This window comes from Castor canadensis, chromosome 15, assembly GCF_047511655.1.
Source record: "Castor canadensis chromosome 15, mCasCan1.hap1v2, whole genome shotgun sequence".
Taxonomy (NCBI): domain Eukaryota; kingdom Metazoa; phylum Chordata; class Mammalia; order Rodentia; family Castoridae; genus Castor; species Castor canadensis.
Window position 1 is genome coordinate 52,251,657 of NC_133400.1, and position 17,436 is coordinate 52,269,092.

Sequence of the window (17,436 nt, forward strand, 5' to 3'; positions counted from 1 at the left end):
CTAAAAATCAACGTGCGAAGTGTGTTGTGAAAAAGATCTGTAAGTATGGGGGGATACTTTATCAGACTATTTTGTAAACAAAGGCAAAATTTGAAAAAGAGAAAAAGAAAATAGGTTTTTTGTAAATAACATATAGTTGAATCTTATTTTGATCTGCTCTGACAATATCTGTCTTTAATTGGTACACTTAGACCAGTAACATTCTAAGAGATTATCAATATAGTTGGATTGATATCTACTATATTTGTTGTTATTCCTGTTATTCTTTTTTGCTTTCTTTTTCTGTCTTCTGTGGTTTTTTTTAATAGTAAAACATCTTTTTTTATTTGTTAATGTCACATAAGAAATTTAAGCATGTTACACTATCTTAAAAAACACAACTAATGCACTGTAATAGAGAAACCCTTTCCCCACCCTGCCTCCCTGCCCTTGTCCCACTCCCCTCATGAATTCAGAATCTAAGAGAAGTAACCATAAAACAAAGTTTTGCGGAATTCTTCATACAGAGTGCTTACACGATGATTAGGTTAACATTGCCTTCTTACAAAATTTCTCTTTTCTATTAAAAAAATTTGTAACCTTGATTGCTTATACAAAAAAATTCAGTACAAAAGTTCAATATATTGAAAAATGCTTTCCCCCTCCCTCACAGCACCATTTTATATATAGCAGAGAATAATCAAGAGCAGATTGCTATTCTAGATGGAGCAATCTTCAAATTTTACCCAGACATACAGTGGTTTATTTACCCTCCCCTTCCCCTTGACCTAAGAACTTAAAAAAAAAAATACACACACACACATAAAAAAGCCAAAAAAAAAAAGAGGGACCCTTTGCAAACAGTACACAGTTATTTCAGTGTCAATAATTCACATCTTGCAACAAAGTGTATGGATATGATTTCTTTTACAAAACTTTCAGTGTTGAAAAGGAAATTAAGGCCATCAGATTCGCAGCTTAAAAATTCACATAAAGGAAATATAAAAATATTCTGTGCTTCTAAGAAGGCTCTGCACTGCATATAGGTAAGGATTACCATACTTCTTATCTCAAGGAAGACAACTGTCCGAGTTTACATAATTGTGCAGCTTCTATTGGATGCTCTTGGGCTTCCCTGCTGGTGGAAAAGTTCTTCCTCAACAACCACTCCAACTGGCTCTTCTTCCTCTTCCTCTTCAGGTATGGTTGTTTTAAAGACTGTACTTCTTTGAGCAACCTCCTCTCCCTGAGAATTTTTCAAGATAACCTTCACATCTTCACCAGTGCCCCAGGAATTCTGGTTCTTCCAGATGAAGTCAGTGGGTGGACTGGCTGTGACACAAGCATTTGCAGCCCAAATTATAACAGTCTGGCCTGCCTTTAGCATGTATCGTGAGGTATATTTGTAACTGACTGATGTGTCTCCGATTTTCCTGATCATCTTCCAGCCTCCCATTGGTTGATCCTGTTCAGAAGTATTCTTCAAGCGAATAAACTTCCCATCAACATCTATCTCTTCAATGCACACGTTCCCAGAGGCTGAGGCGGAATGAGAGATGCTGACACTACTGCCGGCTTCTGACTCCTCCACATCGACTCTCTTCTGCTTTCCTCTGGTTGTGCGGACACTGCGACTTGAGGATGCTCGGGACACTGTCACCCGGGCTTGGGGAGAGCTTCAACCTCTCTTCTTCTCCTTCTAAGAGCTTCTGGTAAGCACTGATTTCCATGTCCAGCGCCAGCTTCACATCGAGAAGCTGCTCGTAATCGTTCAGCTGCTGCTGCATCTGGTCCCTTATTTCCGCCATCTCCCGCTCTTTGTCAGATAGCATGCGACGAGAGTTGTCTCCTTCTTTAGCAAGTAAGTCCTCCAACTCTTGAATCCTTTCCAAACATGCTCTAGACTCTTTCTGTAGATTAGACAGTTGAGATGAAAGGCTCTCGATTCTCATTCGACTCTCCATCAGTTCTTCCCTGGCACTGTTGACGGTGGAAGTATTCATCTCTGAGGACAGCCTGGCGTTCTCAAGTTTGGCGTGGTAAGTCTGCTCCAGCTCTTCCTTGTACAGCCTCACTTGGGCGTCATGCTGCTCTCTCATCTCATGAAGGGCTTGAGCCAGCTTATACTCGTACTCAACTTGACGCCCAGAATCTACCTCCACCAAGCGTGTTTCATGCTTCCTTCGAGTCTCATTGATCTCCTCTTCATACATGTTTTTACGGAACTCCAAATCCTCTGTGAGGCTCTGACAACGATTCTCCAAATCTACTTTAAGTAAAGTTTCATCTGCTAACTGTTTCTTGGCAGCAGCTAAGGAGGCTTCCAACTGGGCAATCTGATCCTTCAGATCCTCCAAGTCACCCTCTAAACTCTTTTTGTCACCAAGGGCAGTAGCCAGAGCTGCATCTTTAGAGTTCAGTGCTGCTTCATACTCACGAAGCTTGATCTGGGCTCCATTAAGATCAGATTCTTTCTTAGCATAATTGAGGAGCAGCTGGTCGTGCTCGGCCTTGCACTTGCCCAGCTCGATCTGCAGCTTTGCGCGCTCCCGGGCCGTGTTGTCGAGCGCGCGTCGCGCGTCGGCCAGCTCCGTCTAGTAGAGTGCCTTGGGCCGGGTGAGCTCGCGGCCGCGCACCTCCTCGCGCTCCGTCACCTGCAGCTGCAGCGCGCTGTTCTCCGTCTCCAGACTGCGCACCTTGTCGATGTACACCGCCAGCCGGTCGTTGAGCTCGCGCAGCTCCTCTTTCTCCTGCAGCCGTGACAGCCGCGTGGGGCTCAGCGGCGTGGCGGGGCCGCCGGCGCGGCTGCCCGTCCGCGGCGGCACGGCGGTCGCGGTCGCCATGGCGGGCGGTGGGGCGATCGGCGGGGAGGCCGCGGGCGGCACCAGCACTTGAAGGGGCTGCAGGGGCGAAGCCGGGACCCAAGGCACAAACCGGCGACCCGCGCTCGCAAACAGAGGCTGGCGTGGGGTGGGAAAAGCACCTGGGATAGCGGCAGCGGGGTTATGGCATGCTCGCGCGCACACACACACACACACACACACACACACACAACACACACAACACACAACATACACACACACCACACACACACACCACACACAACACACACACACACACACAACACACACACACACACAACACACACACACACACACACACACACACACACACACACGCACACGGAGAGGCGAGGGTAACCGGGAGGCCGAGCAGGGTGCGCGCAGCCGCCACCAAGTCTCCGCCCGCAGCACTTTTGTTTCCTCTCCCGCTGCGCTCAGCGGCGGGCGGGGGAGCAGGGGCGGGCGGCGGCGGGCCAGCAGCGGCGTGGGGGAGAGGGGGGCGCAGGTGGCGCGGGACGCACGCTCCAACCCCGTGGTTTTAATTGAATATATTTATGTCATTTTCTGTCCTTTCTTGGCATATCAGTTATACGTCTTAATTTTTTAATAATGGCTGTATACATTTATTTACTTATTTATTTATGTCTTTCTCTAGTTTGGGGGGAACATCACTTGTCTATGGATCTAAAAGCAGATTAACTTAATCTTTCAATTTTTCCTGTTTTTACTTGTTATGATGGAGGTAAAATTTTTAAGCTCCTTACATCCAGACTGGAACCCAGAAGTCCCCACCCCAGTTATTTTAACAGAAAAAATTTAATACAAAGAAAGGTTAGTTAGTTTTAGAAGAACAAGAAGGCAAACAGTGACCTCTAAGGTATCACAGAGATAACAAGTGCAGGATGCTGTTCTGACTCTTACAACTGGGAAAACGAAGAGAAGAGGTTGAAATTATTGAAACTAGAAGCTTGAAAGAGGGATCCAGTGGGGTAAGTACCCTCTGAGAGGGGGCACATCTAAGGAAGAGGCACTGGCCACTGGAGCTGATGGCCTAGGTTAGGCACAGAAGAGTGTTGCTATGAAGCTGATTCTGCAAATGTTGCTAAAACTGCAACTGGATTCACCTACTGCTCCCAGAACAAACTGTCCTTCCCATGGTGAAGTGTTCCTGTGATCAGGCACAGGAAGATAACAGGAAGGGCTCTAGCCCCTATTCTCCTCCAGCCTTCCTCTAGCACCCCCTACTGGCAAAGCCTACCAAAGAGTAACTGGCAAAGGAGTCAAGTGTAGAATGATTTAAAACCTGGAGACAATAGTTTAGAAATTTTTATACTCACTTACTTTGAAATTACTAAAGATAATACTAAGTCTGTAATCGGTAACAGTTAATGTAGTACTTTCAAAATGCTCTTTTGAGCAATTTAGAACCTCCTTTCTTTAATCATGGTATCTGAATTCCTATACTTCTACGTATGCTTGTAAGCCCAGTAACTAAATGCCCCCCATACTACCTAGCAGGTACCTACTACCACATTCCATTATGCACCCCATAATTCTGTCATCTAGTCAACCGATATTTGTGTGTCTATTATAGGCCACCTGTTATTCTAAGCTCTGGATTCTCAGCTATGTGGTTTGAGAGTGACCTGAAATGGATATTCCTCTAGGTAAGACAATAAAGGAAAGAGTTATATCCCAATAAAATCTTGATTAAAATAAAGGCATTATTTGGCATGTTGGTTAGACCTCTAGCCCTCTCCCAAAACTATTCTTAAACTCCTTCTCCCATATGACCTCTTATCATTCATTATCTCATTGATCCCTAAAACAACTTGTAGAAAAAAATGGGAGAAATTAATATACTTATATCACAAAGTCAGCAAAGAAAATTTCGGAGAGATTGAGCATTTCACACAGATTTTGCCTAGCTGAGCCAGTACTTCCACTCAAATTTTCCCCTTCAAAATCCAGCAGTCTGCCCACCACACAAGCATATCTTTTACATGAGTAGCTTATTAGTTTGACTAATGGCATAGTTCTCCTGAAGAAAATTTGAAACCTACCCCATACTCTTCCTAAGCATGTAGACAGGTCACCTGTAGCCCCAAATCACTACACCCAACCAGCTTAGCCATCTTGCTTTACTGAACACAGACAACATCATGTTATCTGACATCCTGCAAGAAGCAAATGCTGGAGTCAGCTAACAAGCCAAAGGGAAACTTAGGATGATGGAAAGCCTCACTCATGGTCATACATCTTTTACCAAGAACTGTCAGAAATGATGGTCTAGAATATACAAGGATCTTTCTATCAAAATGCTATGTCTCAGCCAATGGAAATGGCAGGAAAAAATATGTATGTGATTAATTTTACCTGAAGTCTGACTTAGATGAGCAACTGACATGACTTCTGAGAGGTGCACAGAAGCCTTGAAGCATTGCTTCAGAGGTATAGTGTTCATTGCCAGACCTGGTTTCCTGAAACTGCAATTCTGGTCCAAATGCCAGATCAGCTTCATGGGCCCTTCAAGAGAAGCTTTTACTGTAGCAGTAAATTCTGATTTTTTTACAGTTGGTAATTTTTTTGTTGCCATGCATTTGGTTTTCATTAACTGCTCCACACAGACTGTGGAGTGCTAGGAATACCTTCCTCTGTGCCATTATATATTCTGATTGACTTGCAGAAAGGAAAAAAGAAAAGTACTCCATTCCTTTCCCTTTCACCACTCCATCCCCCCACAGCTCCCCACCTCAAGGTGCATGGCACCTTATATCAGGCGAGGTTAAGGAGATTGTCTGAATGAAGAAAAACAGAGCCAATAAGGGAAGACAAATCAGACCCCTGCCTGTATCAATGAAAGTAGTATTCCATACTGGGGACACTGAATTAGGTGGTGAGGATACAAAGGGGTATGAGGCATCTTTGAAGTGAATAAATTATTTCATTACCTTTCACCCCCAATTGCAGTTCAACAGATCAATTAGAACAAGCAAAGCTCCTTGAGAAATAGGGCATAGCCTTTCATCTCAGAAATTTCAAAGATCCCTGCAAATACTCATTAGACCCAACCCCATTCCATAGCCAGTGGGTGGAAAACCCAATATTGGCCATAAACTGGTCTTTACCTCTATCTTTTCATGTCCATTCTCACACAATCACCTTTTGACAGAGGATCTGATTAAGTAATCATTTTGGTTTATTCATTTGCTTCTTCTTTTATCCAGCACTAGGGAGCTGTTCAGGGATGATCTGTATGAGAAAGTATCTATGTGACTGCAAGGTGGCCCTCTCCCTTGGGAACTTTCCAAGCTGTTTAGAATGATCACTTGGAGAGCAGGTTCAGCAAGAGAGAGTGGGAAGGGATGTGTCAGGGTTTCTAGCTTCCATCCTCAGAATATTTGGTTCTCTCCTAAGCCTGAAAAAGTATCAATCCTACCTTCTAAAGAGGATAGCTTATCATGAGTCCTGCACGTTCTCAGTGCATACACGTCACCTCATTACATCTGAGAATTTACCTTTGAGTCAGAAAGATGTGGGTGTAGATCTTTGTCATATAATAATTGTGGCCTTGCACAAGATTAATTACCTGTGGAGCCTCAGTTTCCTCATCTGTAAAGTGAAAATGATGATAATAGTATCATTCCCATAGTTGTTGTGAGATAAGATTTACAGATAAGAAAATAATTTACAGATAAGAAAATGAATACTCAGAGACAAAGTTATTTAGCAAGGTCACCAGTTGTGCTGATTCCAGACTCAGTGAAGTTGTGACTGACCCAGATCCCACACCGGTACACACTATGTGCACAGAATGGGCAACTGTGCACAGCCACAGCTGAGGGGGTTCACAGTCATCATGTTAACCAGGCCAGAGTCCAGTCATCCCCAAAGAAAAATCCAAGCAGACACTGAGCAGCACAGAGATGGAGAAGGCAAAAGACTGATGAGTATGTCAGCACAGACAAGAAGTAAGAACCTTCATGTAAAAGTGCCAAAAGAACAGCAAGCAAAGAAGTCCCTCATTCTGAAGTACTAGTATCTGTTCCTTTAAAGAAAATGATAGCTGCATTAGGCCACATGGCTGGTAAGGAGCAGAGCCAGGACCAAACCCCAGGCTTTCTGGGGCCGCACTTCATGTCCATGCTCTTGAATCTCTACAACACGGCTTTGCCTAGTTTCATGACTGTGGCCCTGTAGCCATCACACACTTTTCACTCTTTTTTCTGGGTCTATGTAGCTGCAGAGAATATTCTTGCTTCAACTGAAGGAAGGAAAGAAAGCAACCAACTTTTACTGAGCATCTCCTGTAAGCTCAGCTCCTTGCAGACACTCACTAAATCATCCTACCCACCCAGGGATGGGAGTTCAGTTCACAGAGAAGAAGAAGAGGTTCAGTCTCAAATTAAATTTCCCAAGGGCTTCGCAGGGCTAGGATCAGCTGAAGCATTGAAGGGCGAAGTACATTCCAAACATCATTTTATGCCAGGTACAAAGCTGGCTTCAAAGTTATCGAAGGGGGTAGATTAAGACTGCTGCTAAAATCACCCTTGTGGACATTCCAAGAGGAATAAGGAGGTGCCAGGGCTAGAATGACAGCCTTGAGGCTCATAACTTCCATGGAGGACTCAGGTTATTTATCCTCCTGCCTTTATCTAGCAAACAATATTGATACCTAACGTTGGTGCTTAGTGCAGAGTCATAAACTCAGAGGACTGTCTCAGTTCAATTTAATTCCAAGCCTAAACCTACTTTTCTCCCATGATTACATCTATTAATTTGATCCAAGATAATTTCCTGATGTTTCATTTACTGAAGGTATATTTGGAGCTGTGAACTATAATTGGAGTCATTAATATGCCAGCAGGGACTGGCTATAAAAATTTTTATCCTTTGGGTTTCAGACTCTTTTCTCATAAATTATTTATAGTGTTTAAAAAGAAAACACAACAAAAAAAGCAAGATAAAGTATGGAAATTGAGAGTTTGAAATGGGAGAACATCTGTTTTGAGCTAGACCCTTCTCCAAGTCTTTGCCATAGGCAGTGGTCCACATTACAGATGTTGCTGTGGCTTAGGCTTGAGATCTGAATTACATAGATAAGATGGCAAATACAAGTCATGTTTTCTAGGCCAAAAGTTAAAGCATATAGTTTGGTGCTAAACTATCAAACATTTGAAAATAGATACTCTTAGGAGATCTGTTACATTAGCTCATGAAACTCAAATTCAATTTCCCAGCATGCCTTTTCCACACTCTGAAATAGAAATTAGCAGCAACATGCCCTGAGGCACCTTGGTGGTTGATCTAATCAAGCTCTGAAAAAATCCAGCTGGCATATATATACAGAATATGTTTCTAAAAGTGGGACTGTTAGAGAAGACTAAGGGAGAAGGGAAAGAAGAGAACGATAGAGAGTGAATGATATTGAAATGCATCACATCTATGTAGAACAATGAAATGCGCTGAACACTATGGCACAATACAGGGTAGGGGGAAAGGTAGGGAAGAGTAATAGAGGGGATTAAAGTACAATATGTTTACAGGTAAAATACCAAGGCAAAACCCCACTGAACAAAGAACAGACAAATAATGAAGGATAGGAATGTAAAACAGGTCATGCTGAGAAGAGGGTACTAGTGGGTTAGGGAGTAGAAGACAGGTGAAGGTGAAGAGGAAAGAGGAGGGCAAATATGGTTGATATATTTTCTACACATGTATGAATATGGAACATTGGAACCCGTAAAGGTCAGTCTGAGAAGGGGAGAGAGAACAGGGAGAATAATGGCAGGGATGAACCAAGTTGGGGCATAGTACATGCACATATAGAAATGTCACAATGAAACTCCCCATGTGGCTCTTATATACTAATAAAAACATGGGGAAAAAAAGATTTCAGCTGGATGTTCAGGTTACCATCTACTGTTCAGCAGTGTTTAAGATCTGAGACACCATCCACCACATAAGGCTTGCTTTGAGGAGGAAAAAGAACCCATGAGAGGCAACTCTAACAGACTAAAGAGCACTGACCAAATAAAAATGATTATACTCCATAATCATGTAGGACTTATTCTAGGAGTGAATCAAAAAATTCAATCACTGTAACATGCCATATGAGGGCGAGGGGTGGGGGTCAAGTGTAGAGTGCCAGCACAAGGCCCTGAGTTCAAACCTCAATTAAAATAGATAGATGATAGGTAAACAGATGATAGATAGATAGATGGTGGATAGAGCCTATTAATAGAACTAAGAAAGAAACTGTGATCATCTCAATCAAGAAGAAACATTTGACAAAAATCTTCCCATTATAAAAATACTTACCAAACTAGGAATACAGAGGAATTTCCTCAACTTATAAATGCTGTTTATACTCACAGTTAACATCATAGTAAATGGTGAAGAATTGACTGTTTCCCTCTCTGGTCAGGAGCAGAATGAGGACAGCCATTCTCAACACTTCTATTCAACTTTGTACTGGAGGTTCCAGGCAAGGCAATTAGGCAAGAAAAAGAAAGAAAATGTTTACATATTAGAAAGGAAGAAGTGCAACTATATTGTCAGATCACATGGTTTCATGAGTAGAAAGTAAAAAGGATTCACTAATAGAATCTAACCGCTTATTAACTGTTAGAATTAAGAAGCAAATTCAAGTGAGGTTGCAGGATATGAAATCAATAAGCAAAAGCCAGTTGTATTTCTACACACTGACAACAAACTATGAAAAATAAGGAAACAGTCTCCTTCACAACATAATTTAAAAGAATAAAACAGAGCTGCAGATAGAGATCAAAATATAAGAGCTAAAAGTAGAAACCTAACAGCTAAAATGTAGGAACAACTCAAACGTCCTCAGTTGATAACACATTTTTAAATGTGACACATCCATACAATGAAATATTGTCAGTAATGAAAAAGGATACATCTTATAACATGGATGAACCTAAAAGACATGCTAAGCAAAAGAAGCCACGCCATATAATATGTGGTTTTCTGATCACATTTTGCATGAAAAAATGTACAGAATAGGAAAATCCATAAAGACAGAAGTAGGTGAGTGACTGCCAGAGGCTGGGATACGAGGGAGAATGGGGATTGACTGCTAATGAGTGTAGGGTTTCTTTGGGAGCTGATGAAAATATTCTAAAGTTAGCTGTGATGCATGCACAACATTGTGAATATGCTACAAAAACCAACTGAATTATAGACTTTGAAGGATCAATTTTGTGCTATATGACAATGCTGTTACTGAAAAAAAGACCTAAATAGGAGCACTGAACAAGAAGTCAGACCTCAGTTCAAATCCCAGTTCCACATGTATAACAAGTCACAACACCATTCTGCATCTCTGTTCTTCTCTGTAAGATGGAGATGACACATAACCCCTTTTGTAGGTTGGTTGTTTGTCCAAGGCCTGACTCATGGAGATTACATCTTTTTTCTCTCTCCCCTCTTCTACCATCTAGACCCGCTCTTCCACCCTAAATAACAGTAGGAAAAATTATTCTATCTCCCTGAAGCATGGAGGGTCTTCATAACCATTGACCTGGAGATGACACTTCCTAATCTCCATTCAAAACTAAAATGTAGAACTGAAAGGGGGAAGGGGAGGGAGGGGGGACAGGGGCAGGGGGGAGAAATGACCCAAACAATGTATGCACATGCAAATAAAAGAATTAAAGAAAAAAAACTAAAATGTATGACTTTGGAATTAATAATGAAAGACAGAAATATAAATAGGTATAGTGGGGGAGGGTACTTGTGAGAGGGAGAAGAGTGAATGAAAGAGATGAAGGTGAGGGAATATGATTGATGGACTTCATATACATATATGAAATAGAACAATGAAATCTCTTGCAATTTCTTTAAGTGGCGCAGGGAGGAGTTGGGATCTAACCAAGGTACAATGTAAAGCCATTCAGAATTGTCACAATGAATCCCCCCATACAATGAATATATACTAATAAAAATTAAAAACTAAAATGTGAAAGAGAGAGAATTAATTAAAAGACAAATTCGTAGAGACAGAAAGTAGGATGGTGGTAGCCAGAGCTGTGTGGGAGGAGGCAATAAGGACTTGGTGTCTAATGGGGGCAGAGTTTCAGTTTGGGATGACAACTAATTTCTGGAGCTAGATAGTGGGGATGTCTGTATACAATGCAAATGTAATTAATGCCTCTGGATTTTATATGTTAAATGGTTAAAATGGTAAATTTTGTGTAACTTTACTATAAAAAAGTGTTTTATAATTTAACATATGTGATTAATTTAAAGTAATTTTATTCAAGTCAGCCCTACCTAGTGAGATAATGTGGATGAACCAATGATAGGCAGATCTCTCCACTACCTGGGTCTTAGAAAGGAATAAAGCAGACACATTAATACCTGTATTCCAAGATTACAGTGAGTGAAGAGGACAAGGATAGAGCTGATTTTGCTCTGATGAACAGAAACTGACGAGAAGCACCATAAAAGACTATGCTATTATAATGGACATCAATTCATCCTGTTGGCATAACATGTTTAATTCTACAACTATTTCTCCAGCTTTCCTGGTAGATAAAATGTGGTAACCTATCCAATTGAAACACTGTCCTGGAAAATCCAGTAGCTCTGAGTCTACTAACCAGAGCCAGTCTAAAGACAAGCATGAAAAGGCTCATGAGAGCCTTGTACCCAAGGCCAAGAGTGGGCAAACAGAGGTGGCCACCTTCTCCTTTGTCCATATCCCAACAAATGCCTTTGCCCTTCTTTTAAGCTGGTATTCTGTTTAGGAAGATATTATTTGGGTTAAGTCTTGTAGATGGGCTGGAGGGACAACTGAAACAAACAGCCTGTATGAAAATCCCTAGAGCTATTCAACGTCTATCCCGGTCAACCATATCTTTTCCTACGTTAAACCTCCATGGGGGTCTGCCTCATTCTTGGAGCACCAGAATGATATTTGCAACTTCTTACAGAGCTAGAAGATACCTTATTTTTCAATGCATTTCTTTGGAAAGTTCCAAAGCAGTCTAAGTGTCTTCTGGGTATCCAGTCTCTATGATCAGCACCAGGGCTAGAAAAGGTGAATGAGCCAAGCCCCAGGTCCTTCCCCTCACTTTGTTTACAATCCAGTAGTGCTCAAAATCTCTAATCCTCAGAATCACTGGCCTCAAACTTCTTGTTCTTCAGTAGGTCCTCAGAATTCATATATAAAGCACTAAGATGTGGTGGTTTGGTTGTGGTAGTATTTAGAGTCAATGAGACCTGAGTTCAAGCCTCAGCAGTCTCACTTCCCAGCTGTGCAACCATGAGAAGTGTCAGCCTTCCAGGGTCTTAACTTCTCACCTATGAAGAATGGATGATAATTTCACCAGCTGCATGGTGCTGGAAGAACTGAATAGGTAATGCATGCAGAGTATTTCGTGTGGCACCTGGTACTGGTAGCTGTCAACACAACACATGGTATCTATTAATGTTAATAAGAATATCAATCCCCCACTGTGAATTTCTTCAGAAAGAAGCATGGCCAGATGGAATATACAGACAGGTGTCAGAGAGTCTCAAACTTGGTCTCTAGCCACATTTTTGAACCTGTCATAATCTTTGCTGCCTCAGTCTTACCAGACATAAAATGGAAATAACACCTACTGCCTCATAATACTGCCTTTAAGTATATTTTAATTACTTCTTGCAGTTCCCTTTGAAGCTGAAATTGCTAAATATTCCAAAGTAGAACATTAAAAAAAAAAACACCAAACTGATACCTGCCCCTTTATCACCAGGATGTGTCCCCAACAGCATCAGATTTCCTTCTTTGACTCATGCTGAGTGAAATTTAGTTCAATAACACCAGGAAAAAGAAAGCATGCCCACCCACTACCCACCTCCAACCCAGAAGGAGAATCAACATTTTTAAACAACAGTGCTGATTAAATGTGCTTTCAAATTTTTATAAATAATAAGGGATGACTTGTGCATTCCTAATATGCCAGTGGCCACATCTCAATGAGGGTTGTATTAGTTGAGTTCTCCATAGAAGCAGAATGATCAGGATGTATACTCATAGCAAGTTTGTTATAAAGAGTTGGCTTCAGAGATTGTGGAAGCAGGTCATTCACAACTAGATGACACAGGCTGACAGGGTATCAGGGAAAGAGTTGCTGTTCTGTACCAACAGCAGTCCACTGGCAGAAATCCCTTTTTTTACAGGGAGAGAGACTGGTTGGATGAGGCCCACCCACATTATTGAGGATAGCTGCTTTACTCAAAGTTTATTTATATAAATGTTAATCTCATCTTTAAAAAAAAGACCTTCATAGAAATAGCTATGACACATGAATATCTAAGTTAATAGCCTAGCTAAGTTGACTCACAAAATTAACCATCATGGAACACACCATCTGAGTTTCTCAGAGGTCCTATCACTTTCCATGCTAGGTTCACCTGCAGGCTCTGGGGTTGATTGCACCCCTCAGCCTCTAACATGCATGTTTCACACCTTCAGGAGTTTCTTGCCATCATCCACTCACACCCTGCAAGTGTAGGCAGAAGATCCTCCTCCAGTCCCATCCCCTGATCTCATCCCCAGAGAAAATAGTGGAACTGAAGACTAGATAAGCTTCCTCCATCCATTTCCCCAGAGCAGCGTAGCCCAGGTCAGCAGCATCCACAAAGCCTAGGAACTCATTAGAAGAGCAAATTCAGTGCCCCACCCACTCCTACTGACTCAGACTCTCTGGGTGGGGCTCAGCAATCTGGTTTTAATAAACCCTCCAGGAGACTCTGATTCTTGCTCAAGTTTGAAGACCACTGGCTTAAGAGAAGAACAAGTCCAACAGGTTCCACAGGAGTCCTAGGACTCTAGTGCTCTTTTCTTCTTCCTCATATCTAGTGAACACTTGCCTCTGAGATTTCAGGGTTGGCTTCTCAGGACGCCATTTTTCCAAAGTGTAAATCACACTCAGTACAGATCAGCCACACTTCCAAAATGCTGTAATGGCCTTCAATTTAATCATATCATTTAAAATAACTCTTTTTCCTAAGTTTGAGCATTCACCTTCTGAAAGCAAAATGGCTAAGACATTGAAACATCCTCTATTAATTCCTTTCATCCTCACAGTGATCCTATAGGCCTGTTATCCTCTCCAGTTCACAAACTAGGAAACAGGGACACAAAGAAGTAAAGTCATTGTCTAAGGAATCTGGCTGGAGTCACATCCTAAGCATCATTCCCCCTTGTGTAGAATCTGTCTTGTAATTTCTGAGTTGTTTATACCTTAGTTATAAAGGCCAGTTAGATCCCACACTAGTCCAAGGTGGCCTCCAGTGTCTATGTCTAACCTTGGGCCTCCCGAGGGGCCTGTCAGCCCCCTCAGCAGTGTGTTGCTAACATCAGCAAGCCAAGTAATTTGGCTAGATCAATTCATGGCTCCCACCCACACTGAGGAGGTCAGTCAGGGGATTTGGGATTGCCAAGAAGAGTGTGCATCACAGTTCACTTCCCTCCTGTGAGGCCTGGCAGAGGAGCTTAAACATGCACACGTTTATCAGTGTTCGGTGCAAAGCAGAAGCTTATGAGTATAGTAAATCCTACATTCCAAGTGGTGACATCAGGCACATATTATGACCAGTAGAAAGCTCATATATCCTATACATGGTTCATTAATTTAGACAAATTCCAGAATCATGAATCATACATTTGGGAGAATGGAAAGAGATACATCTTGACCTAATCTGTCTTTCACTTCATCTTCATGTTCTTGAGGATGATGGTGCCATAGAGGTTAGGCAAAGAGATAGGAACTAATGACTGAGAATGATGGGTTAGCTGTTAATTTTTTAAAAATCACATCCTGACCCCTGACATAAACAGAGTAACTTATGACATACAGTTGCTGACCCAACTCCCGAAGTCTGCAGAAAATGACAGCATTGGTCTGACATCCAGGGCTTCACTGAACATGTGCAAGGAGGTGATGATGGGCAGCCCCGTGTTCAGGAGGTAATGATGTTTTCCAGGGGTGCCACTTTCATACGCACAGAGCCTAATACAAACTTGATGTATTGGACCCCTCCAGGCAGCCCTCCTTCTTGAGCCTGCCCAATCTCCCCACCCCTGAGGAATGGACAGTCACTTGCTTTGCAGTCATAAGCCTGCTCCTGCATAAAGGTCTCCTCTGTGTCCATCCTTGAGTTCTTTCTCTGATGACACCAAGAACTTCTGGCCCCTGATCTGGTGACCTAGAGCTGGTAATAATGGTGTCTTCTCAACTCTCTGGTTCCTTATACCAGCTGAGTATCAACTCCAAGCTCACTCCAACTGTGTTTATATCCTCCTCAAAGTGTGGCAACCAGAACTAAGCCCCACACTCCAGGGCACACCTGATCAAGAGAAAAAGGAACAAAGAGAGCCCTGCTCAAAAGAGGATATAAATGTAGCCAGTGCCAGCACAATGTATCTTCATATACAGAGAATGGAGTCCATTTCTGAATGCATGCACAAAAATGCCAGGCACTTAAGAGTCTGATAAATAATAAAAATATTTTAAATACTCAAAAGAAAAAAGATAAATAACTTTAAGGCACACTGCTGACCTCACCCCTCTATGCTTTCCATTCTTCTTAGAGTTATGATTGCTGTGGAAGTCAGCTGGAAAATTCTGGAATTGAGGGTCTGAGGGTCACTACAGGAACTGCCTCAGGTCTTCCCACCTGAGGATGGGGATGCTCCTCCCACGGGGTTGCTAGTTGAGGAAGGAGGACCTGCCCCACTGCACAATCCATAATCACATCCTCGTGCAGCTAAGGCAGCAAAGGACTCAGCCTCTCCCTGAAGATTATCTCGTGGTCAGAATCCTGAGCATTTATGCAGCTACATCACAAAAGTAGATTCAGTTTTCTTTAGACCCACTGAGGGGAAAGAAGGGAAAATACATTGAGTACCTACTATACACCAAGCACTAGGGTGTTTCACGTGCTTTCTTTTAATCCCTCTCACAGATTTAAAAGGGGCATGTGACTGTCTCACTGTCTCAGGAAGCGCAGTTGTTGTGTAGCCTGCCCAAAGCCATGGAGCAAAAAAGAAGCAGGCGGGAAGCAGCATCCAGACCAGGCTGCCCAGGATGACAGTCCTGCTGAAAGACCCCAGGAAAGCCAGGCAGCTGGATCACTGTCTACACTGAAGAGAAGATAGGGTGGTATGGATGAGAATGCCAAAACGGTTCCTTCTCAGGAAGGGCTGGTTAATTAATGATGAAGAGTAATTTTCTCCTGCTTCACACCTGTTGAAACAGTTTGGATCAAACAGATTGTTCATAATATACAAAAACTGACACTCTTCATGTCAGGTTACTTGAGGGGTGTCAAAAGAGGGTGGGTAATGGAAAGATTAAAATCACTTTTAAGATAGCAGCAGATTTCCAGACCTTTAAAAGTTTTCTCATGTGGCCAGCCTATAATATCTCTGGCATAATGGGGAGAGCAGAGATGCAGTTAAACAGCCCAAGTCAAAAGGGCAGTCTCCTGGTATGTTCAAAGAAAAATGCCATTAATCATAATAATGATGTATATTTACATAAGGCCTTCCATCCGTGCCTCTCACAGTACTTTAACCACCATTAATTATAACCTCTAACACAACTCAGAGGTAGGTAAAAATTATATACCCATTTTACAGGTGAATAAAGGACTCCTAGGGGTATAGAGGTGAAAAATTGGGGCCACACATACGCCAATGGCGGACCAAGCAATTCTTGTACCATCCTCCCAGACCAAGGCAGAGGCTTCTTTATCCTGTTTGCTCTTCTCTCTGAAGGATCAGGTTCTGTCAGAGAACTGAACACACTTTGATGATGTCACTCCTAATGACCAATGGGATGGATTATCTTAGCACAGAAGAAAACAAGGAAGGAAGGAAATGTATTTATGAAAGGCATAAAAGCACATTAGCTTTCTCATTTGTGCATTGTCTCTTAGGATAAATGTGGTCAGTTATTTACAGGGTGGGTCCCCAGCTAAGGTTCTGCTCAGCAGTGCCTCCTTGTGACCAGGGCTTCATCTTCCCAAAGTGTCGCCTCTCCCATTTGGCCTCTTTGCCGAGAGAAGGAGAGAAGAAGAGGAGGACAGAAGGAAGGAGGGATGTGTGGAGGAGGCCTCCATTTTAAGGAAACAAGGCAGACCAACACCAAGGAACAGAGAGAATGTGGGAGGTGGATACAGCCCCCTGGGAGGCCCAGATGGAACAGAGATGTTCCCGTGCACAAGAAATTCAAACCATGATCCCAGGAAAAGACAACCAGTCAGTGAGGTCCATGAGAATGGAGACAGTCAGTCAAAAGTGGTCTAACCTAATGTATAAAGCTTACTATAAATCCTGTCCCAGCATGCTATGCTCTTTTGCATAGCCACCTGCTATTTGTCTCTTCTCTTAATGGTGCTCTAATAAATCTTTGCCTTCTTCCACTCTCCCTCTCAGTAAATTCTTTTTCCAACCTGCAGTGCTCCAAAATCCATGACGTAAATTGCTGACCCTCACAGGGATTAATAAGAGGAGCCCCCATACCCCATGCAGGAATTCAGAGAACTCCTTTTCTTTTCTTCACTAGTACTACTTCAGTAGTGCCACACTGGGACT

At 42.5% G+C, this 17,436-nt stretch overlaps 1 protein-coding gene and 1 pseudogene across 1 annotated transcript; both read right to left on the reverse strand.

Moving 5' to 3' along the window:
* Window positions 1-381: 381 nt before the first annotated feature.
* LOC141417451 (lamin-B1 pseudogene) lies at window positions 382-2,524 on the reverse strand (annotated as a pseudogene).
* A 49-nt stretch (window positions 2,525-2,573) lies between these two features.
* LOC141417241 (uncharacterized) lies at window positions 2,574-5,343 on the reverse strand. The gene is made up of 3 exons (XM_074055403.1): window positions 5,199-5,343; window positions 3,162-3,344; window positions 2,574-2,992 (listed from the first exon to the last, which is right to left on the reverse strand). Exons 1-3 carry the CDS (start codon window positions 5,341-5,343, stop codon window positions 2,574-2,576), a joined length of 747 nt encoding a protein of 248 aa, XP_073911504.1.
* Between the last annotated feature and the right edge of the window lie 12,093 nt (window positions 5,344-17,436).

What these genes read in the sequence shown, in the direction of transcription:
- LOC141417241 (XM_074055403.1), bottom strand. Translation starts at nt 5,343, where the DNA reads ATGAAGCTGATCTGGCATTTGGACCAGAATTGCAGTTTCAGGAAACCA. An exon ending in TCATCTAAGTCAGACTTCAG is followed by an intron (nt 3,345 to 5,198) that starts GTAAAATTAATC and finishes ACGGGGTTGGAG; the next exon opens with CGTGCGTCCCGCGCCACCTG. An exon ending in GGTTACCCTCGCCTCTCCGT is followed by an intron (nt 2,993 to 3,161) that starts GTGCGTGTGTGT and finishes TGTGCGCGCGAG; the next exon opens with CATGCCATAACCCCGCTGCC.